The 23,214-nt window shown below is 38.7% G+C and overlaps 3 protein-coding genes and 1 long non-coding RNA gene across 6 annotated transcripts; 1 reads left to right on the forward strand and 3 right to left on the reverse strand.

The window, feature by feature from the left end:
- Positions 1-7,984: 7,984 nt before the first annotated feature.
- LOC139190735 (uncharacterized) lies at positions 7,985-8,554 on the reverse strand. The gene is made up of 2 exons (XR_011575092.1): positions 8,385-8,554; positions 7,985-8,225 (listed from the first exon to the last, which is right to left on the reverse strand). It is a non-coding gene; the product is annotated as an uncharacterized lncRNA (long non-coding RNA).
- Positions 8,555-8,588: 34 nt separating this feature from the next.
- On the reverse strand, positions 8,589-9,973 carry LOC103453009 (uncharacterized). Of its 2 annotated transcripts, none has more exons than XM_008392540.4 (2): positions 9,836-9,973; positions 8,589-8,961 (listed from the first exon to the last, which is right to left on the reverse strand). In XM_008392540.4, exon 2 carries the CDS (start codon positions 8,957-8,959, stop codon positions 8,786-8,788), a length of 174 nt encoding a protein of 57 aa, XP_008390762.1. In that variant the 5' UTR covers positions 8,960-8,961; positions 9,836-9,973; the 3' UTR covers positions 8,589-8,785. The 2 variants fall into 2 exon arrangements, with proteins under 2 accessions (XP_008390762.1, XP_008390763.1); XM_008392541.4 differs by lacking the exon at positions 9,836-9,973 and adding an exon at positions 9,533-9,673.
- On the forward strand, positions 9,935-11,901 carry LOC103453007 (NADH dehydrogenase [ubiquinone] 1 alpha subcomplex subunit 8-B). Its single transcript, XM_008392539.4, has 2 exons — positions 9,935-10,287; positions 11,613-11,901. Exons 1-2 carry the CDS (start codon positions 10,100-10,102, stop codon positions 11,743-11,745), a joined length of 321 nt encoding a protein of 106 aa, XP_008390761.3. The 5' UTR covers positions 9,935-10,099; the 3' UTR covers positions 11,746-11,901.
- Positions 11,902-12,025: 124 nt separating this feature from the next.
- Positions 12,026-15,912, reverse strand: LOC103453006 (serine/arginine-rich SC35-like splicing factor SCL28). 2 transcript variants are annotated; one of them, XM_008392537.4, is made up of 7 exons: positions 15,554-15,912; positions 15,053-15,130; positions 14,699-14,863; positions 14,498-14,559; positions 14,336-14,375; positions 12,701-12,973; positions 12,026-12,246 (listed from the first exon to the last, which is right to left on the reverse strand). In XM_008392537.4, exons 1-7 carry the CDS (start codon positions 15,736-15,738, stop codon positions 12,237-12,239), a joined length of 813 nt encoding a protein of 270 aa, XP_008390759.1. In that variant the 5' UTR covers positions 15,739-15,912; the 3' UTR covers positions 12,026-12,236. The 2 variants fall into 2 exon arrangements, with proteins under 2 accessions (XP_008390759.1, XP_008390758.1); XM_008392536.4 differs by having other exon boundaries at positions 14,498-14,562; positions 15,554-15,910.
- Between the last annotated feature and the right edge of the window lie 7,302 nt (positions 15,913-23,214).

Genomic DNA, 23,214 nt, shown 5'->3' on the forward strand with positions numbered 1-23,214 from the left:
AACACATAATTGTTGCTTAAGATTGCTTAAGAAGATTAATATCCCATAAAATACCATCCAGAACTGCCTCCGGTTGCAAACTCCCATGAATTATGTCAACAAGAACTTGTGAATCAGTTTCCACCTGAACAGACTCAAAGCCTCTTTCCACACAAGCCACCAAAGCCAACCTCAGTGCATCCGCTTCCGCCATAATACTCGACATACAAAGGATTCTACCCACACCTCCAGCACCTTTGAAAATACCCACAAAATCCCTCGCAACCCACCCAAAGCCACACATACCAGTATAACTACACCATGCTCCGTCACAATTAACTTTTATTGTTCGAAAATGTGGCTTTATCCACCCTTGAAGGATCTCCCTTCTCCGTTGCAGCCCACGGGTTAGCTGCTACAGTGGTTCCCCCTCACACATTGTTATCTCTTCCCATTGTTGTTGAAGTAATTGTAACACGACGATAGGCTCTACCTTAATCTTATCAAACACTAAACTATTACTACACTTCCACATCCTCCACAAACCACCCACCGCATAAGGTTACTAGCCTCCCCCTCCTTGACATATTTTTGCACACAAACACTTCCAACATTCTAAGAAATCCTCACCTGCCACCATGGTCACATCTAATTGTAACGGAGAACCAAACCAGAAAACACGAGCAAATGGGCACCTAAAGAAAACATGTACATGTGTTTCCACCTCACCTTCGCAAAGCGGGCAACTAGTCTCCAACGAAATCCCCCTATGTTGCAAATTTGTATGCACTGGAAGGATGTTCCAACACCCCTTCCAAACAAAATGACACAACTTAGGCGGAACCTTCAACCTCCATATATCCCGCCACACCGAATCCTTGTTGTCGGCCCTACTAGATTGACCCACTCATTTCCGTCCAAGCTCCCCATTCTGATTCATTTCTTGAGCCACCATATACCCATATTTCACCAAGTAAATCCCATTTCAAGTGTAATGCCACATCATACGATCCGAACATCCAAACTGACTAAGCGGTATACTTAAAATAGTACAAGCTTCCTCTTCATTAAAACACATCTCAACAACCTCACGCTTCCATTTACCCCCTTGAACCACCAAGTCGGCAACCATAATAGGCATCTCCTCATGTCATGAAATAAGCTGAAACATCCATGGTATAGGCAACCAAGGATCCTTCTCAATCTAAATATTTCTCCTATCCCCCATGCTCCATCATATACCAGCCTTCAATATTTTCCTTCCCTGCAAAATCCCCTTCCAACCCCAAGAAGTATTCCTACCCATCGGTGCTTCAAAAAATGACGAAGAAGAGTAGCATATGGCTTGCTGCACTTAAGCTAAAAGTGAGTCTGGATTACATATGAGATGCCACCCCACCTTAGCCAACATAGCTAGGTTGAAAGCAATAATCTCCTTGAAACCAAGACATCCAGAAGCCTTTTTTTTTTTGCAACCTTATTCCAAGCAAACAAATGAACGCATTTCTTTGTCTTCTGATCCCGCCACAAAAACCGTGCAATAATTTGTTCAATCATAGGCAATTGGAAACATGACATGGTATAGATAGGAAGAGCAGTCGTAACACTCTTAATCAATACCTTAATTCCCACTACCGACAAAAATTGCTCCACCCACCCATTAATTCTGTCATCCAATCTATTCTGTACTTCTTCGAACACCTTTTTCTTCAAGGCCCCAAAAACCACTTGAATACCCAAAACCTTCCTAATGTCTAATCCCCAAAACCTGTAATAAATGAGCCTTCAACCCCTGCGAACACCCTACACTAAAATGTACCAAGCTTTTATCCAAATTAATGAACTGTCCAGACCCGTCAACATACCGTTGGAGCAAAATTTTAACATTTTGAGCCTCAATCTCCGTAGCTCAACAAAATAAAACTGAATCATCCATAAAGAAGACATGTGATAAAGGCTCGGCGAATGCATTAACAGACATACCCTGAATGCAACCAACCCTCTCTTCATTATGAATTAAGGATGAAAAACCCTCCGCACAAATAAGGAAGAGAAAAGGTGATAGCGGGTCCCCTTGCCGGATTCCCCTACTAGGCGTGATATAACTTGTTGTCTCACCATTAACCATCACACTATAGGACACCGTTTGCACACACTCCATCACCCATTGGTAAAAATTATCTTCAAAACCCAACTTGTGCAACATAGCATTCAAAAATGACCATTCAATCCAATCATAAGCTTTTGCCATATCTAATTTCATTGCCATAAAATTAACACCATCCTCATTCCCATGTTGCATAGAATGTAGGAGTTCATGCACCACTAAAATATTATCAGAAACTTGTCTTCCCGCCACAAAAGCCGATTGATTCTGACTAATCACTTTAGGGAGAACTCTCTTCAACCTGTTTGTTAGAACTTTGGAAATAATTCTAAACACCACATTACAAAGCGAAATTGGGACATTTTCGTGGGATTATCCACTTTAGGAATAAGCACAATATTAATATGGTTCAACTCTTTTAACATTCTTCTCGAGCAAAAGAAAGATTTTACCATACCCATAACCACACCTCCAACCGTCTCCCAATGATGATGGAAAAAACCCGCATTAAATCCATCCAGACCCGATGACTTCGTTAGGTGCATATGATAAATAGCAGTTTTACTCTCCACATCAGTCATTGGGGCAATCAACAAATTATTATCCGTATCCCCCACTTTTGTCGGCACACATTGCAGGATTTCCATAAAATTAGCAAGTTAATCCGTGGAGAACAAGGATGTGAAGTAATCAACGGCAATGTCATGGATTCTGTTCTTATTCGTACACCATGTCACATCATCCTCTTCTAATCCTCGAATAGCATTCCGTCGTCTTCGTTTCAACGTTTACGCATGGAAGAACCAAGTATTTTTATCACCTTATCATAACCATTGTACTCAAGACTTCATACGCAAATAGACTTCTTCCCTTCTAAGTGCCCGTGTAAGCTCATCTTCTAAACCTCAAATCCGATGACTGTCAAACACCGGTTGCTGATACGCATCACGAAGCACTTCCTTCAAACGACAAATTTCCTTATGTTCATTGCGCCCCTCCTTTTTCCTCCACATCACCAACCTCTGCTTGACCTTTCGAAGATTATGCACCAGGTTATGTGCATGAGACACACCATGTGCACCACCCTAATTTTCATGCACAACCTTATCACATTTTGGATCCTGATTCCATCGAGGGTCATACATGAACCTTTTCGCTCACCTAGGTTGCTTTACAACCATTGATAACACTAACATTGCATGGTCTGACCCCTTCAACATAACATGTTTTACCATTGCTTGCTGATAACATTGAACCCAATCAAGTGTAGCAAGCGCACGATCCAATCTTTCCTGTATAAAGCCATTCTCCCATCAATTCCTCCACGTATAAGGGTATCCTTCAAATTCCAAGTCCAACAATCTCGCTTGAGCCATAAAAGTTTGAAAAGACCTCATGCTAGCAAATGTTCTTCCATTACCCCTTCCTTCTTCGATTCCAATAATAAATCATTGAAATCACACATTAACAAGCATGGCTCAGGATAACACGCAATACGCGTCATTAACACCTTAAATTGTTATGCTCATTTACGCACATCCGTGCTAGCATAAACAACCACCAATCGCCATCTAAGATGTTGCACCCCATCCTCAACTAAGACTTCAATAAAAAAAATCATTATACTTAACTAACACCACATCCTTTACATCCCTCCAAAAGACACGCATACCTCCGGCAATTCCACTAGGCTCAATAGCATGCATACATGACATGTCGAACCTATGCTTCAATAACGGTACCTTCGACTATTATTTTAGTTTCTAATAAAGCCACAACCTCGAGGGAGTGGAGCCGATTTTGCTCCAACAAATCATCAATTGTCAGGTCCGCTACCCTCCGATACCCTAACAGTTCCAACATATAATTTTCATTGCAATCGCAGAGACCCCTCACAGGTGGCCTCCGCTTGGTCTACTACAAACCTTTGGATCTTGTGCACATGAGTCAAACCATCTTCTAACACCGCCTGATCATCACCAGCATCCTCCCAGATCTTTTTCATCTCATCCTTCGATACAACCTCAATGATAGGAAAAAGATTAAACGAATCCGAATCCTGATACAATAAACCTTGGTCCATATCCCCATCTACACTGTCCCTACCAAGGACCCCTTCAGACACCTCATCATTCGCTCCCACAATTGGCATATTAAGGTCAATATCACGGCTTGGTTGCAACATTTCAATACTCTCCCCATTAACCTCAACTTCTTCCGGATGATTCACAAACTCTATTGTCCCTGCACCAGTTGCAATGGACCCTTATGGGCCAATAAGTCATGCATCAAAGGCCCTTTCTCATTCCAACCACTACCTCTCATTCTCATCCGCCTCTAAAGTATGTTTTCCACTTGAATTATCATAGATTCTCCCATTCGACGAGGAAGTCGAACTACTCAGCCCATGTGGTCCCCGCTACCCATCTCCTCTCCCCACGAGATAGTTCCCTATCAGGTCATACTCCTCATTAAGCCCTTTGAACGCATATAAAGCCTCTGTGTTAACCTCAGATGCCTCCTCCCCAAGTCGTTCCACCTTACACCATCTAGTAACTTGCCCTACCTTGCCACAAATAAGACAATAGTTAAGTAGCCCCTCATACCGAAAGTCTACCCAAATTGTTCCATTCTTAGGGAATTCCACATTAGTTCCCCGCATAAGCGACTATCGGACGTCGAAAGAAATCTTCACACGTAAGAAACGGCCAACGCAATCCCTACCATCATCCTTATCAACCTTAACAATTGTACCAAGCAAGCCGCATATTGCCCTAGCAACCACCCCAGTGCCTATGACGAGCATCATCTATAACCAAAACCAAATCATGCCTGAATAACCATGGTTTCTCTACCTCTAACACGCGACACATATCTCGCCGACCCATAAAACGGGCCATGAATTGTGCCTCACCCAAAGCGTTAATGGAAACCCCCTCTCTTCCTCTCCATAGACTCGTGAACTAGTCAATGAAACCATTCTCATTGTCAGGGTTTCATTGAAAATACCTCTGGTACAACACTGTAATGGAACCCTAACAGTGATCCTTCCACCGCCTTCTTTTCGATCTTAACCCCACCCTTCTCCCTCTCCGACAAAAAAAGACTACTTCCAAATTTTGATGCCAAACCCTCCATGTTTTGCATTCCTGCCATAGCCGTGTCCGCAAACCTCAACCCTAACAACCTTCTGCCCAGCACCTAATACTCCATACAGTCCATTTGCATCCCTATTCCTTTTACAGCAAGCCCAGTGATGTTGATCACAGTTCCCTAAGGCGCGATGTCGGCCTTACTCTAGGGTTTCAAAAAACAAATTGCTAATTCCTTTGCTCCGACTTTCTCGGACATAAACTCTTTGCAAGGACATGAAGTCACCTTCAATTTTTTCATGAAACTGTTTGGGTTCAACATTTAGCTGAACCACGGCAGAAGAAGAATAACAAATGATCTTAAGCACATATTCGATGCCAAACCCTCCATGTTTTCCTATTCCTGCCATAGCCGTTTCTGTTTCACAGAACAAAATTTGAGGAGCGGGATACAAATACGGGAATGTAAGTTCAAGAATAAATTATCTTAAGCACATGTCGTTACAATAACAAATGAGAAATCATTGTTGTACTTTCAAAAGTTTTATGTAATTACTTATTAAACATCAAACAGCTAGCTATTCGTCCACTTACCACCATGAAACTAGTACATTGAGACCATCAATATCTCAACCAAGTCAATTGAAGTCAACACAGGAACCTGATACATGTATAAAAGAAAGAATAAATTGTAGCAATGGTCCTTTAACTTTAACTGAGTGGAGAAAGAGCACTTTGGTGCCTATCTACAAGAATAAGGGTGACGTACAAAATTGCATGAACTATAAGGGTATTAAGCTAATAAGTCATACAATGAAGCTCTGAGAGAGAGTCATTGAGCATAAATTGAGGCAAGAGACACGGGTTTCGGACAACCAATTCGGGTTCATGCCAGGGCGTTTAACCATGGAGGCAATCTATCTCTTACGAATATTGATAGAAAGATATAGAGATAGGAAAAAGGATTTACACATGGTCTTTATAGATTTGGAAAAAGCGTATGATAAAGTCCCAAGAAACATTCGTTGGAGGATTTAAGAGAAGAGATGAGTACGAGAAGCATATATCCAAGCTATAAAGGATATGTATGATGGAGCAAAGACTGCGTAAGAACTCATGAAGGACAAACCGAAAGCTTCCCCATAACTGTTGGTTTACATCAAGGCTCATCCTTAAGTCCTTACCTTTTTGCATTGGTAATGGATGAGTTAACGGGACATATTCAAGATGATATTCCTTGGTGTATGCTTTTTGCAGACGATATAGTGTTGATAGATGAAACTCAGGAAGGGGTAAATGCGAAGCTTAACCTTTGGAGAAAAGTGTTGGAATCTAAAGGTCTTAAGCCGATCAAAGACAAAATATATGGAGTGCAAGCTCAGTGCAAATGGAGGCCAAAATGAGTTAGGGGTGAGGATCGGAGATCAGGAAGTACCAAAAAGCGACCGCTTTCGCTACCTAGGATCTATCTTGCAAAAGAACGGAGAATTAGATGGAGACTTCAACCCTAGAATACAAGCTGGATGGATGAAGTGGAAGGGTGCATCTAGTGTGTTGTGTGACTGCTATATGCCACTGAAGCTCAAAGGAAAATTTTATAGGACGGCAATAAGGTCGGCGATGTTGTATGGCACGGAATGTTGGGCGGTGAAGCATCAACACGTACATAAAATTGGTGTAGCGGAGATGAGGATGTTTCGTTGGATATGTGGGCACACAAGAAATGATAAGATTAGGAATGAGGATATCCGAGGTAAAGTATGAGTAGCTGAAATTGAAGGAAAGATGAGAGAAAATCAGTTACGGTGGTTTGGACATGTGCAAAGAAGGTCTACTGAAGCTCCGGTTAGAAGATGCGACTACGGGACAGAGGTCCAGGGCCGAAGGGGTAAAGGAAGACCTAGGAAAACTTTGGAAGAGACTCTAAGAAAATACTTAGAGTACTTAGATCTAATGGAGGATATAACAGAACCGAGCGCAATGGCGTTCTATGATTCATATAGCCGACCCCACTTAGTGGGAAAAAGCTTTGTTGTTGTTGTTGTTGTTGGTCATTTAACTTTAACTCAATTGGAGCAAGAGTCCGTCAAATAAAAATCCATTACCATTGGTCATTCAACTCATCAAAACGTCCAGCTATGGTCCCTCAACTAAAAATCCATTAGCATTGGTCTCTCAACTTTAATCCAATTGGAGAAATGGTCCCTCATTTTTAACCTAATTGGAGCAATGGTCTCTCAACTTTAATCCAATTGTAGTAATGGTTCTTCCAATATAACTCATTTTGACAAAATTCTGACGAATTTGACGAAAATAACCATAGGTACACGTTTTGATGAGTTGAGGGACATCAATTGTAGCCATGGTCATTCCAACATAACTTATTTTGACAAAATTCTGACGAAGTTGACAAAAAAGACCGTAGCTACACATTTTGATGAGTTGAGGGACCGTTGGTAATGGATTTTTAGTTGATGAACTATTGCTCCAATTTGATTAAAGTTGAAAAACCATTACTACAATTTACTCTAAAAGAAAATACTCAAAGCCATAACTTGTTTTTGGCTTCTGAGCAGAGGCAAGTGCGGCCCTCTTTGCCCGAGCTTCTCTTGCACCCTACTCGACCGGCTTCTTCTTGACATGGAAAAATCCGGTGCCAGCCGCTGAGATGAGTAGGTAGCCTTTCACGACAATTTGACTTGGAGCCGGCTGATCACCTTTTTTTTTAGTGTGCTTTTGCACAACAATTTTGGTCGGCATGTTTAACGTGGTTTCGAGTTTCTTCTTGGTTTCATGATATTCATGATTTTGGTACCCCACATTTTCCATTACCACCAAGAAATCAGTACACTGACCATCAACATCTAAACCCACACAACCTGAAATGTACATTTGCCTCTTTAGATGGGACATAAAACCTAATCAAACTTTGGCGGATGAATCTCCAATCCCAACTCTGGTGACAAGGGCAAATTCTCAGGTACTGGGACTGTTATCCCCAATCGGTATCTCTCTCATCATGTGTACATGCCAGATTTTCTCAGTGACTACAACCCAGAAAACAACCATAAGACAGAAAAGCAAACATCATATGGCCGAGACACAGAACCAAAGAAGACATAACAATGCTATGATAGAATGATGGTCTTCCAAAAAAGAAACCACAACACATTAACTCTTAATATAGCGAATGCATTTTTGCTCACCATCATTTAGTGTAGGGTATGCTCATCACCCAATTTATCACCATCAGATGAGTTTGAATTTTGAGATTTGTGCTTATCCACTACACGAATCTTGAAATTCAAACTCAACTAACGGTAATAAATAGGTGGTGAGCAAAATGCTCCCTCGTAAAGCTCTTCAATATTTCAATCACCCATGTTTTCGAACAGCATGAGAATAGTAGATTAGCAATCGAAATTTGAGCTTATTATACTTCAGCTAGAGAGAGAGTGTGTGAACTTTCATCAAGATACAACAAAAAACACAAATAATTAACTCAAGTTTTTAGGAGTTGGGTCTACCTTTAAACAGAGTGCCTACAAGGACTAATGGCAAAAAGATGGACAACAGTGAATAAATCCACATTGCACTAGCAACTTGCTCATTTCATTTTTGCCTCGGTAAATAGAACATGACGATTTACCCGAGGGTCGAATTTCCGGAACTCAAGCTTCTCTTGGACCCTACTTGGCTTCTTCTTGACATAGAAAAAACCAGTCCCAGCTGCTGAGATAAGTCGGATGAACAAGGTAGCCTTCTTCTTCTTTTCACCCATTCCTTAATTCAAACAACAGAAAGAGAAAGCCAATCAAAAGTGACAGAAAACAAAGTTTCACTACACAAATAAAAATATGTTCAAACTAAATTTGTGCATCTGCAATCAAAAACAAAATTCCTATATGGGTTCAATATCGCCCCCCAACAAAAAGGAAAAAATAATCAAGAGGAACAACAACTATCTGTAATCCAAATCAATTCAAGTAGTTCTCAGAACAGAAAATCCCATCTAATCACACGGGGAGAGGTGTAAAATAGCATCCCCGAAAGGAACCACTTGGGGAAAGTCATAAACATAGGCATAACATCAACAAAGGCCTTTGCACAAACAAGTTTACAGCTTTACATGGCTGAGAATCTGAGATTCATTTTCCCAAGCCCACAGAAAAACAAGGGTTGAATTTCTCTAAATGTAATCACTTAGGTTCATAAATCTGAATAATATCTGAGAGGGAGGTGATTTGTACACACTCTAAATGTAATCACTTAAGTTCACTGCCCCTCAATTGATATGATATTTACCTCTAGACAAACACTCATAAACACAAGTACCCTAGAACCATAATAATACCTTTATCCAACCTCCTTTCAAATTGCTGCAACCCAACTCAAATTACCCAAATCTAGAGAAACCCCAGTTGAATTCTGAGCAGAAACTGTTTCAGATTGGGAAAAAAATAACTGGGTTTTGGGAATCCAAGCGGGTTTTGAACAGGGTCAGATTGGTTTGGTTCTGGGTCTGGTTCAACCTTCCATCGAATCACAGAAAACAACATAACTCCTACAACCATTCTCATTTCAAAACAAAAAACGAGTAAACAGAAAATCAAAAGAAAAGGAAAAGCAGAAATGATTGAAGGAATTTCGGACTTACCGTTCAACTTTTGTAAGCTGCAATCGTCTGAGAGGTACAAAAAGCCGAAATGGAGTCTGAAATACGAGAGTGCAAAGCCGCGGTGAATTCAAGGGCAAGGGTTTAGGGGCTGTTGAAAGACGAAAATGCCCTTTTAATCTTTTCTTTTCTTTTCTTTTCGGCCCTCCCAAGTCCCCTGGTGTTTGTGGACTTTTCCGAATTAACATTTTTTAGCCTCAAAGTTTGGATCTTTTTTGTCGGGATCGATCGGAGGAGGAGCTGGAGATGGCGAGCGCGGTGGACCCAGCGGGAGATCCAATCCCAACGTCGGCGGTGCTGACGGCGGCGGCGAAGCACATTCAGTTCAGCTGCCAGGCCGAGAACGTGGCTTTCCTCAAGTGCAAGAAGAAGGACCCGAACCCCGACAAGTGTCTCGACAAAGGTCGTCAGGTCACCCGATGCGTCCTCACCCTGTAAGCCAATCTCAAATCCGCTTCCTACTTTTTTTCAATTTTCTGAGTTTGTTATGAATTCTTACTTGTTTGTATGTGAACCCTTTTGAATCGAAACGTTTCGGTGTTTTGTGAATTGAGGCTTGGTTTGCTCGATTGAGCTCAACGTGGTTCATGGCGTATGCAGTATGCTCAAATTTTTGGGAGACAGAGAACTGATCAATCGAAAATATAACTAAAGGACACTAAACAGATAATAAGCCGTATATAAACCGCGGTTTAATATAGAATTGGGAGAAGGTAATGCCAAAATTTGTAAGGTCTAGCTGGATATACTTTGTATTTGAACACTTTTCTGTGCTTAATTGTTCACCCTCGGTGTTGGAGTCGGTTAATCCCGAGGCTTAATTGAGTTTGGACTTGTATCATATGCCATAAATTTTGAAATCATTAGCTTCATATCAGTTGTGGGGAGCAGATTTCAGGAACTTGGTTTCATACCTTGTTGAACTTGATTCGACTTGATTCACCTGATGGCTGCTATGTGACCGTTAGTCCGTGTACCCTCAAGTTAACATAGGAAGACCGTTTGGTAACCATTTTTGTTTCTCGTTTTGATACATATTTCCTTGTTAGATAGAGAGGGGAAATAGAGAAAGGGGGAGCGAAGAAGGGGAAAAAAAAGGGTGATGAGTAGCAGTTGGAAGAAATGTGTAGAGAACGCACATAAAATGGGAACTAGAAACGATTTTGAGCTGCTTTTGTTTTCACACATTATCTTTCATTTTGCCCTTACTCCCGTCACCCTTATGTACCAGGAAATACTGTATATTTTCCTCTGTTGCAACTTGCATCCATTACAAAGTATAACCCAAATAGTATATTGAACTTGGGTTTTATGACGGTATAGTATAGTGTTCTTTTGTTCAATTGCTTTCCTGTTCTTCTTCTATATTATGAACTCTATATCTTCATTTTTTATCCCGCTTAAACATTTCTTCGTTGTTCCGTGGTGGTGATGTTTGTATGCATCCGTCCTCATTCTCTTACATGACGTATAAGCATTTTTCATGAGGAAAACATAGAAAATCCTGCCGGTCTTTGCTTGAATAGAGACACTCTCAGACCATTAGTTAGTATATGGTGTGTGGACACTCCCTACCTAACAGCGTTTGAATTGGATCAGTTTTCAAGCATAATCATTCCCTTTACGTTCTCTTGCCGCAACTTTTTGATATATGTACACCATTTTCATATTTGGAATTTGTTGTGATTTGATCATCCTGTTAGTTTCACGAGCGGTATGCCTAGTTACGCAGCTAAATACGAGACATTTCTCCGTGCAGGCTGAAAGATCTTCATCAGAGGTGCACAAAGGAGATGGATGCTTACGTCGGGTGCATGTATTACAATACAAATGAGTTTGATTTATGTCGCAGAGAGCAGGAGGAATTCGAGAAAAAGTGCCCATTGGCATGAGAATTCGACCCCTAGTTGCTTGGGAAATGCTTCCTTTCCGTGCAGGAAAATTTACACCCTTTTAAAGCATGATTGATTTCTCTTGTATTGCAGTTGGTACTGTAATGGAATAATTGGTTTAATCATGAAAAAACCAATCCTTGGTTTCCTTTTTAACTTTAGTATTACGAAATATCAAAGAAAAATATACCCCCTTCTTCCTTCCTCGGCGTGGACGTGGGATTTATAAATCAAACAAGACTCAATGGGACGGATACAAGGAGACTAGACAAGGAGTAACTAAAGTGAGAAATGCCAGCAAAATTATCAATTAGAAAACGTAGATCCACTCGACTAACATATAGATAGAATAAATCCATAGACGAAAACCGATACAGTCCAAACCTCATATTTACCAAATATTCATCATCTTCCAGAATACTAAGCATATCACTCTAGCTAGCAATGCTCAGAGTACACTTTGAAGCAGCAACCAACGTACCCGACAGGCATCAGCGAGGACTGCAAAGCCCAAAAATAATAATAATCACCACAGTAGTTACGTCTAGCTTACGTCTAGCCAACAACAACAACAACAACAACAACAAAGCATTTTCCCACTAAGTGGGGTCGGCTATATGAATCCTATAACGCCATTGTGCTCGGTTAGCTTACGTCTAGCCAATGTAATTAAATAGATAGGATATAAATATGACTGTACAGCAATAGTTGTAGATATTATCACCACTGTTACCTATTTGGTTAGCCAATTTAAGCATATAGGGTCATACCCGCACACAACTTTAGGGAACCCCAATCACCAACCACGTAAACTCCACTTCCATAAGGGTACCTCTCGCACATAATATGAAACTATACTCCGCAAATTTAAGACCATACTCAGTGGCCTCAACCAATCTTATTAAGATTACACTAGAAATTCTTTACATGAGTACAAAGTGGAAGAGGCACCTACCTGTATGATCGCGAACGAGACCTTGACGGACTGCGACTGCCACCCCTAGGACTCCTTGATCTGCTGGATGCATACTCTCTCACATCACGAGGACTCCGACCATTCACCCTCGGACTTGGGGACCTCCTGTAGTCTCTAACTTCACGCGCACTTCGACCCTTCTCTCTCGGACTTGGGGACCTCCTGTAGTCTCTTCCATCCCGTGGTGAGGGTGATCGTGAAATTGATCTAGACTGTACTGGCGAGCGATAATCATCCCTAGCCCGATGGTCCCTTCAAATGGAAAGAAACACTTTATTATGTTTTGAAAGAAAAAAAAAATTGCAGATGCAGCAAGAGAATAAGATATGAAATATTCCAAATGAATAAGAGATACCTACTAAAACCATCTTCATTTTTCACAAGTAAAAAACTTCCCCATTAATAATCCACTACAAGTGCACAAGAAAATGTAATGTGGGCATAGATCAACAATTCAGAACCAATTATCAGTTTCAAGATAACAGAACAACTACTTGCATCCTCTTCAAAATCTAACTGATCAAGATATGACCTTTACTTTACCTGAACCTTTACAGGGTTCTGAACAAAAAATATGACACTTGGTCCAAACACTCAGAGTTAGGCTAGTACTGGTTGATCAGCATCTGAAAACTTCATAGCCCACTTTGCCCCAACTTTTCTAAAACCAGATAATATCTTTTCCTTCAACATGTCACCATACTCTACCGGTAAAAACTTTGAGTGGCTTCATTTCTTTGTAGATGATTTCTTTCTTTCTTTGGCCAACTATAAGCTTTATATTCTTTCTTTACTGGATGGTATATGCAAAACAAGATATCAAACTTAACAAATTTTCTTCAAAAACTTACTTAAACAGCTAATATAAGAAGGAAAAGTAAATATATACTAGTAAAGATTCCAATATCTCTAGCACCCTGTTTAGCTTGTCAGTTCAGTCGGTCGTAGAAAGGTCTCACAAACCGAAGTCATAACAATAGGATCCCAATGCCATTTGTAGATGAAAGTTGATGGTGGATATAGATGGTACTTATGGAGAGCATAGGTGGAAGGTAAAGAAGTTGCCCATCACTTGTATGATCTCTTTTCTCATTAAACTTTACTAATCCAGAAGTCTTTAAATATCCACCATAGTACTTATGGAGAGCATTGGCGGAAGATAAAGAAGTTTCCCATCACTTGTATGATCTCTTTTCTCATTAAACTTTACTAATCCAGAAGTCTTTAAACTATATCTGTATAACAAGGCCACCAGAAAATATTACACAATTCACTAAACACATGATACATGCAAAAGATGCGATCTCCATACCTAAAGAAGATTTCATTCTGCAATTTCATCAGAAACACAGGTATGTGAACATAAAAGTTGGATTCAGAGATTTTCCAATGAAAATGTGATCACCCTCTATTGTACTCATTCATGAAAACAAGAATTCAAAAACTATAACCATTGATCAATTTTGGAAAAAATTATATGGCCACATGAACCTGTCGCTGATGAATCTACCCCACCCTTGAAAGGAGTAACCACCCATCCACACAGACTACGGTGTAATAGAAAAGAAAACAGTGTTAATGAATAAAAGATACATCTAGAGATAATATACAGACCTTGAATCACGCCTAACAGGTGATGGTGATGGCGAGTAAGCTGTGACCAAAAAAGTTTGACGACGGTTTAGAAGAAAAATAGGAGCAAAATTATTTCACAAAGGACTTGAAATAAAATCATGCATGTCGATCAAAAACTGCCAAGTAAAAGTTAAAACTGACAACGATATTGCCGTCTTGGGGACCTCGGTGGAGTTCTCCTTCTGGAGCTTCCTCCATGTCGACTACTGCAGATAAATATAAAATAAAATAAAAATTGCATTATAAAATAAATTAAAAATTGTTTTCATGAAGTGAATATGTAATTATATTTGGGGAGGCATAATAAACTATGGGGTAGTATTGGAGCCAAATACAATGTACCTTACGCGAGTAGTTGTGCGCATTTCTTGCGGAGTTTTTCTATTCTCCTCAGCAAACACAATTCTTATCTCACGCCCACCAATAACTGTATGATTCAGTTGTTGCTTTGCTTCTGCTGCATCCTCACCATAACGGTACTTCACAAACCCAAAACCCCGTGGCTCCCTATGGATGGAAAGTAGAAACGCTTGAGTAAAAATAACTTACATTTGTGTTATCCAGAAAACCCAGAAATATATCAACTTTCGCAGGAGTATCTATTCCAGCGAGCAAGTTTTACACCACTGAACCACGGCAGAAGAAGAATCGCATTACGTACAATAATTCACGCCATAACAATCAAGAATGGCATACCCTGTGTAGTAATTCTTAGGAAGATACACATCCTTTACTGGGCCAAATCGCTCAAATGGGATCCTAAGATCTTCTGGCCTGCATATAACAGGTATACAATGAATAAGCCTGGATCTTTAGTAAAGGTCGTACCCAGTGCACAAGGCTCCCGCTTTAGGCAAGCCTGGATCTTTAGTAATGCAAAAAAAAATAAAAAAGACATGTATACGTAATTTGGGGTTAATGAACTTGTTGTAATTAACTCAACTAGCTGAAGGATTAAGTCTATAACCATGTAATAATATACTTATTCTTCGATAATATACTAGTATTACCATTAACAAGAGATTAACACACAATCCCATATTTTGAAAAGTAAAGCACAAAAAATTACTAAAAAAATACCAATCATTCATAATTACAACCCAATTTTAGTCACGCATTTGAAGAATAAACTACATAAATATATATACATATCTATGCATACACAGAGATGAGAGAGAGATACATATACATATATACCTAGCGTCGAGAGGGAGATTGCGAACGAGCAAACCGGAAGGTGCGGGAGAACTACGGTCTCTGTGAGACCTACTGTCACGGTGTCGATCACGCGGCTCGTCGTCGTATCGCTTGCGTCCGCGAGGCGGAGTCCGACTACGTCGACGAGGGCTGTAGCTTCTGCTTCGGCTTCTGTACCTGACCATTGTTGCAGCTAGGACTTGAACCCTGAGCGCCCAAACCCCTAACCCTAGGTCCCCAGTATGATAGTGAAGAAGAACCGAAAGGAACGAGCGCTTGTGGTTTGTGTGGGGAGTTTTGGGTTTCGGATTTGGAAAGAGGAATTGAGTGCGGAACAGATACCGATCTAATGATGCGCGCTCTTCAACTAACTCGGTTCAGTGTGTTGCCCAAATAGTATTAACCTGGCCCACCTAGCTATCAAGGCCCAACCCAATCGATTTTGTTATATTTCTTTATTTACAAGAAACTTCTAAATGTACCTAAGAGCAACGGAGTATGATTCTCTCCCCTCCTAATCTCTCTTCCCTTCCATCCCCTTCAATTTAAACGGTTACGATTACGTCATATCTACATTTTATTTTGAATTTTTTATGTAGAGAAAAACATAAAAAGAAGAGTAGGAGGGGATGGAAGAGGATGGTAATGGTAGGGGAGAGAAACCTACTCCAAGAACAACTCCACTCCAAGCAATTACTGCCCAGGCTATTCAGCCAAGGCAATTACTGGCTTAAGTGCATTTTTATCTCTAAACTGAATTGTCCAAGCTATTGTTATTAAAATATTACTTTTTTATTATAAAATAGTAAAAGTTAATTTTGCCTTTAATTTTGGATATGATTTTTAATCAATCTCTTCACGCCACGTTTCATTATCCGAAAGTACAATTTTTATGAATAGACTTTTTCAAGTACATTTATAGGAAAAATTATAATTCTTTTTAATATTTTTCTGAGTTGTTTTATAAATTTTATCTAACTTAATTAATATGGACCGTTGCATTACATTATATGTTTTTTCCAAAGACCTAGATTTTGGCATGTAATCCCAACAATAATAATAGTTTTTTTCTGATTTTTTTTTTAATTTATAAGCCCAAAAAATCTGGACCGTTGATCAAGATATCTAACTGACCAAAATTCGCCACATGTCCTCGCTGTTAGATTTGAATTCAAATTTTATTAACCTTTGGAAATCCAACGGCACAAAGTGAGCCACATAGCACCCATTTCTGAAGTGCTTAGTGTGCCTATAGCGCGAGCTTCAACAGTGTTTTCTTGTTTGCTCACTCCCAAATTCTTGCGCGTGTAATTCATGTGCCTAGCGCAAAAAAATTTAACATGACTAACGTCAGCCTGACATCAAACGCAGTCACAAGGTTGGGCTATTCTAGCCTGTGTGCTTGGTCGGGCTTGCTATAGCCCAGCTAATTGGGCAGGGTGGAGTGCTTTTGGGGAGCTTAGGGGATTGGATGGCCTAATAGCCCAAGCAATTTGCGTGGGGTGGAACTGCTCTAAGAGGCTAAGACTCAAGCAAAGGCAGTATAAACTCGTCATTCATACGATTCAAATTGAGACCTCATACTTATAGGAAAATGCCACTAAATTGGAGTGCTAATGAATATTGGGGTACAACTTTCATCTCTTCACATAACTTGAAATCTCCTGCTTTGAAAGTTTTTCCATCATCACATGTTTATTTACTATTAGTGAAAAGGCAAGGTATGCAAGTCATTTTTATCATTGACAAATTATTTGTCAACCAACCAACAAAGGCATGAAAGAAATAAGTCGGCCTCATGCTGAATTATGTGTTCCTTTCCCAATTTCTACAAAATATCATGACGAATTGAGTATGTTTATCTCATACTTAGAACAATTTAAGTATCATTTAATTTTCTAAAAGTGTAAATAAGCCTGTCCTAATTTAATTCAATCCATTATGTTGATGCACAAAACCGGAGATCTTGGAACAACGTAAATCCGACCGTGAATCTGCAAATAATGTAAATAACACAAGATGTATCCATTCAAAAGTTTGATGTGAGCCAACGAAGTACTCCGAGCTTCGTGAGAACGTCCTAGAGCTAGCTGTGAGCTTGGATTGTCCTAAAATGTAACCATTCAAAAGTTCATGAATAGTGCTTAACTCGGAGCTTGAGTTTTCAACGTGATATCGAACACGTTCTTACCTGAAATGGGTACCTTTGAACTCGTATGGTCCTCACGAACACAATGGTACCATTTTCTTCCTCGATTTGTGAAGATTTGGCTTGGTTCAAGGTTGTCCGTACGAAGGAGATGGAAGAGAGAGTGAGTCCGAGAGAGAGTACGGGAGAGAAGAGAGAGAAAAGGTATGGATGTGTGTGTGTGGTTCCAAAATGTACACTAATCAAAACTCTTTAATCTTTTAGCTCTAATTGGGTCCAATTAGTTAGGGATAAAACTAATTGACGCAATTTCTTAACCCAAAATACAAACACACACCCAACGCTCAAGGGTAAATTCGTCTTTTCACAACCACGATAATTATTTCTCGGAACGGGCTGTGACAATTTTCCTCATTTTTTGTGTTTAATTTTCTATTTATGGTTGTCTGAATATTCAAATAATTTTATTTTCTATGGACAATATTCAAATTATTTAAAAGTTGAACCCGTAGCTTAATTTGAGCCCTAATTATACCAATTGAGCGTATTAAGAGAATATGCCATATACTCAAGACTCTGTTTAGTGGTTGCTAAACCACTAGCATACGTGTAATGCCATATATCAAAATCATTGATTTTATTTATTTAGTACTACAGTTTAGTGGTATTCCTTTTCACTTGTAAGTGAGAGGTTTTAAGTTCGATTTTTGCCAAAAGCGAATTTGAACAACATTATTGCTAATGCATTGTTAGGCTAAGCACACACCCTCCCATTTAGTATAGATAATATCGTTTGTTCCAAAAAAAAAAAAATCATTGACTTTATCCCACACAATAATTCACATTGCACAAAATCTCGTTGACCTTGAAACATAAAAACTACCATGTATCCAAATTCTTCCAAGAAAACATCAAGTACCAATTAGTAACCAGTTTATTTATTTATATGATGAATCATCCATCATCTTCGTATCATCAGATGATTTGAAGAGGAAATGAATCTAAATATGTCCCGCCACTTAATACTAAATGAGTAATGATGTTTCTCCATTTTTTTTTTCTTAATTTCGGTAACAAAACATTCAGGAGGAGGGGAGGCTACACCATCATATGCGGGCATATCACAAGCCTATCTGAGGACTTACAAACGAGGTCTTAGCTTATTTGATGTTTCTCTTTGAGGACTTACAAAGAAAATTTATAACAAAAATCAATCTACGAATTCATTAGCGGACATGTAAAAGAAGTCATGAAACAAAACAAATGATAAATAATTTAGTAGAAACTATAAATACTAATCCAAATTGCAACAACAAGTGATATTAAAGTGATCATATATTAGCTAAAATTTGGAACGTTTTGGAAGAAGGAGGAGGGGGCTATGTGCAATTGCGTAAGTTGCTCCTCCTCAAAGTTGGAACTGTGTTTAAAATGGTTTTTAATTTTCATTTTATGTACATTTTTCTTGCACATATATTTACATCTACGACATTATCCTTCTCCACTCCTAATTTTTCTTATACACATATATCATACTTATATCCTAGGCGGATTTAGATAAATCTACTATATTTCGTGTAAATAAATGTTTGTTTATACTTAAAATATATATAATTTCATCATAAACTACAAAATAGAATGACATATATATTATGAAGTATTGGATATAATTAAAACATGAGGAACAAACATATAATGTGTGTTCATTTAAGTATTCAACAAGTATTTACAATTGATTGAAAAAATAAAATAAAATGAAAGCTATTTATTTTCTGTCTAAGTGAGTCGCAACCTAATCCGTGCCTAGGTGGGTCTGAGCGGGTTAGGCGGGTGCCTAGGCAGTCTAGACACTCTTTCTTAATTTTTAAGCACCTAAACATTAATTAGAGCGATGACCAGCCGCCTAGCGGAGATTTTTCATGACCCCAAATCTGATTGGAATTTGAAAAGTGTGTGTGCATGTCTTTTCCGCTAAATTGAATTTGATAAATGCAAGGTCATTGATTGTTGTGACATAAAGTCTTTAACCAAGGACCTGGATTCTCTCCGTATCCTTTATGTGCAGACTCTTGAAATCAATTGATCATGGCCGTTCACCACATATCGAACGGGTACGATCAAGTCGATCCCTGCTTTTCTTCTTCCTCTTTTTATCCACCTTCACCGACCTTGAACTCCCCCTACAACCCACCACTGCCTACTCCAACCTCTTTTCTTCCCCTCTCAATTTCCCTCTCACAACACCTACCGCCTCTCGGTCCTCTATTCGCATCGTCGTGACATAATCACCCCGTCCTTTACGACCTCTTCTGCCTAGTCTAGCAAAGAGAAGCTGTTGGCGTGGAGGTGACGAGATGATGCCACACGAGCGAGGATGACGGAGAGAAGGGGGGAGGAGAGGGAAAAGTAATTGTTGGTGTTAAATAGTTTTGAGTTTTTTTAGCCAAAATGATCATTGAGATTGACATAATATCATAATTTTACACTGGTCTATGATAATGAAAATCGATAGAAGTGGTCCTTGAGTTTGTCTACCGTAACTCATTTTGGTCATTCCGTTAAATACTTGTCAATATTTTAGTTAAATTGTCACGTGAACACTTTTTAAGAATTTTTTTTTATCAAACCAATCCCTCCACTTAACAAGGATATTAACAGCTTTTTTACGGAATAAACAACATGATTTACAACGGACAAACTCAATGATCACTTCTACCAATTTCATTTAGAAACAAAAATACGTCAATCTTAGTGATCATTTTGGCTAAGAAGGCAATAATTTTGGGAATGGATTGGTGAGAGAACGGGAGAAGAGAGAGAAGGCAAAGAACAAGAGTTTGGGCGGGATTGTAACCGTTCGATCTGTGGTGAACGACCAAGAGAGTATCTTGATCCCTTAACATGCATCACACTTATGTATTTACTCCTCAAAACTTGTTTTTTTTTTTTTTACAAAGTATTTTATCTTAAAAAATTTCTCTCATTTTATTATTTATTTTTTTCTATATAATTCCTGGTAATAAAGGGCAAAAGGAGATCATTTTGCAACCTTTTGTTGTTTTACGCTTTAAGAGCAATCTATAATTTGTATAGACAATTCACGTAGGCAAAATTGTATTATCCAAGACTGATGTGGCATGTTGCCTATTCATAAAAAACGAGATGCGAGGTTCAATTTGCCTATTTATGTTGAAGCAGGCAACATTCTACTTATTTTAAAAGAGTAGACAAAATTTGTTTCCTCAATTGCGTATTGTATTTACGCAAATTTTTTAACCGCATAACTTGTCAAAACGAGATTGCCTACTCATCATAAAACAATGGGAGTTTTAACGAAAATCTCGCGGTACTGTTCACTTTAACGAAAAATCATATTTTTACATTAAAAAGTCAAACCTGATACTATTCACTTTACCCTTTATTTTGTCCTTATCGTTAAAAATCAAAGTTTTCAAACTTTTTTCATTAGTTTTCCTTAAAACAATTAGTAGTTGCTCTCATACTTTGTTATTTTGCAACACAGAATATTAGAGGTGGACACGGTTTGGTTCGGTGCGGTTTTGAATGAAACCAAAATCGAAACCAAATTTTTTTGCGATTTGGTTCAGTGTGGTTTTGAAGCCAAAACCGAAATGAAACCAAACCGTTTGGTTCGGTTCGGTGTGGTTTCAAACGGTTTTGGTTTGATTTTTAAGAACAAATGTACAACAATTTAACATATTAATAAGCATTTCTTAGTAGCAATACATTTGTTACATAAACAATTAGCATGTTGTATGCAGTTGTGATGTTAAAATATGTTTGTGCAACAAAATGGTGTCTCGTACAAGGTATAACATAAAACAAGTTGAATAACTTTGAATTCATTAAGCATGAGCAAAACTTTCATACTATAATATGTGATATTATGCTTCAAATGAGTGAACTTCATTAGATCATTGTTCGACTCTTGATAACAAGATTAGTCCACCCTTGTACATATATGTGTGTGTGTGTATGATGGTATAAAATAACAAAGGTCCTTCAAGTTAATGAACGAAATAAAGTGATGAATGATGATATTTTAGTGTGGTTGTGTTCATACTAAGTGCATGGATTCTAACCAACAACCAATTAAAACATGAAATTTAATATAGACATTTAATTAAATGTTTATTAATATTTACGGTGCGGTTCGGTTTTCAAAAGCCAAAATCGAAACCAAACCGTTTTCTATGTTGCGGTTCGGTTTCAAAACCGAAACCATTCCAAAACCGCAAAACCAAATCATTCGGTGCGGTTCGATTTGGTTCGTGTTTCGATTTCGATTTTCGGTTCTAAGTACCTACCCTACCGAATATGCTCTATGATTTGTATGATTATATTCGTGGGGCCGCGTTAAGCTCTCAAGGTCCCCTTATCTTACTTTTGCGTTTGAATTTGATGTTTGATAGATGCACATGTCCTCACCATTTCACCACCAGATTTGGCAGCAACTCAACCTCAAACCAATAACTTCACCAACCCACTCTCTTTGAAGCTTACGCGCCACGCACATCGCCACAATCTCACCGTGCAATTCGCGCGTAAATGGCAAGCGAGCCTAAATCAACGTCCTTTGCCGCACGGAATAAACACGAAGTGTCGTCATAATTTGCCACGCTCGTCCAAAACGAGCACGCCACGGCCACGCTACCTTTTTTATTATCTTCAACCAGGAAAAAGGGGAAAATAAAAAATGGTTCGCCCAATCCAGGCGGAACACGACAGGCTCTCCACTCTTAAAACAACGCCACATGCTTTATCTTGTTTTTTTATTGTCTCATGATATTTTTGATGTTTTATTTTTTAAATGTCATTAAAAATTGCATTGGATCCTATTAAGCGGGAGGTGCATTCCGATGGATGAGGATCATCCTCAGATTCTCTTTGTGGGGATTTTAGAAATTTTCACATCATAACCGTTTATTGTATATTATACGATTCGTTTTCATCTAATGCTATTTGTATTTAATTTTAAATAAAAAAATTTAAATAATTTCTGACGCCATATGTACAATGAATGGCTAAGATATGAAGATTACTTAGATAAAGTAATTAGTATCAACACCAGTTTTTGAACACAAATATTCGTATTAAGTTGTTAAAAGTATATTTTTTATCCAAAGTGGTTAGAAGTGGTTGAGATGTGATATTTGTTGATCTTGAACATGAGAAAGCTTCTGGGCATTTACATTTACTAGTTTATCTCCTTGAAGGTCAAACCATTTCAATTTTTATTGGTAAGGGATTACGCGGAAATATGATAACAATCATTTGTAATAAAAAATTAAACCGTAAAAATTATTTAAAAAGCTGAATTACTTAAATATTTTAACTTCCAAAGACGCGAAAATGTGATAACAAACATTTGTAATAAAAAATTGAACCGTAATAATTATTCGAAAGGAGAATTTTAATTAAAAGCTCCGAATACTGTTTATTTTAACGAAAAACCATATTTTTACGCTAAAAAGTCAATTCTGTATTATTT

Source organism: Malus domestica, chromosome 13 (assembly GCF_042453785.1).
Source record: "Malus domestica chromosome 13, GDT2T_hap1".
Lineage (NCBI taxonomy): Eukaryota > Viridiplantae > Streptophyta > Magnoliopsida > Rosales > Rosaceae > Malus > Malus domestica.

Bases quoted from the DNA above. Each gene is read 5' to 3' on its own strand.
- LOC103453009 (XM_008392540.4), bottom strand. From the start codon at position 8,959: ATGGGTGAAAAGAAGAAGAAGGCTACCTTGTTCATCCGACTTATCTCA.
- LOC103453006 (XM_008392536.4), bottom strand. From the start codon at position 15,738: ATGGTCAGGTACAGAAGCCGAAGCAGAAGCTACAGCCCTCGTCGACGT. The intron at 14,563-14,698 runs GTACATTGTATT...ATTTATCTGCAG, and splicing joins CGCACAACTACTCGCGTAAG to TAGTCGACATGGAGGAAGCT. The intron at 14,376-14,497 runs GTCAGTTTTAAC...TTTTGGTCACAG, and splicing joins CCCAAGACGGCAATATCGTT to CTTACTCGCCATCACCATCA.
- LOC103453007 (XM_008392539.4), top strand. From the start codon at position 10,100: ATGGCGAGCGCGGTGGACCCAGCGGGAGATCCAATCCCAACGTCGGCG. The intron at 10,288-11,612 runs GTAAGCCAATCT...TTCTCCGTGCAG, and splicing joins ACCCGATGCGTCCTCACCCT to GCTGAAAGATCTTCATCAGA.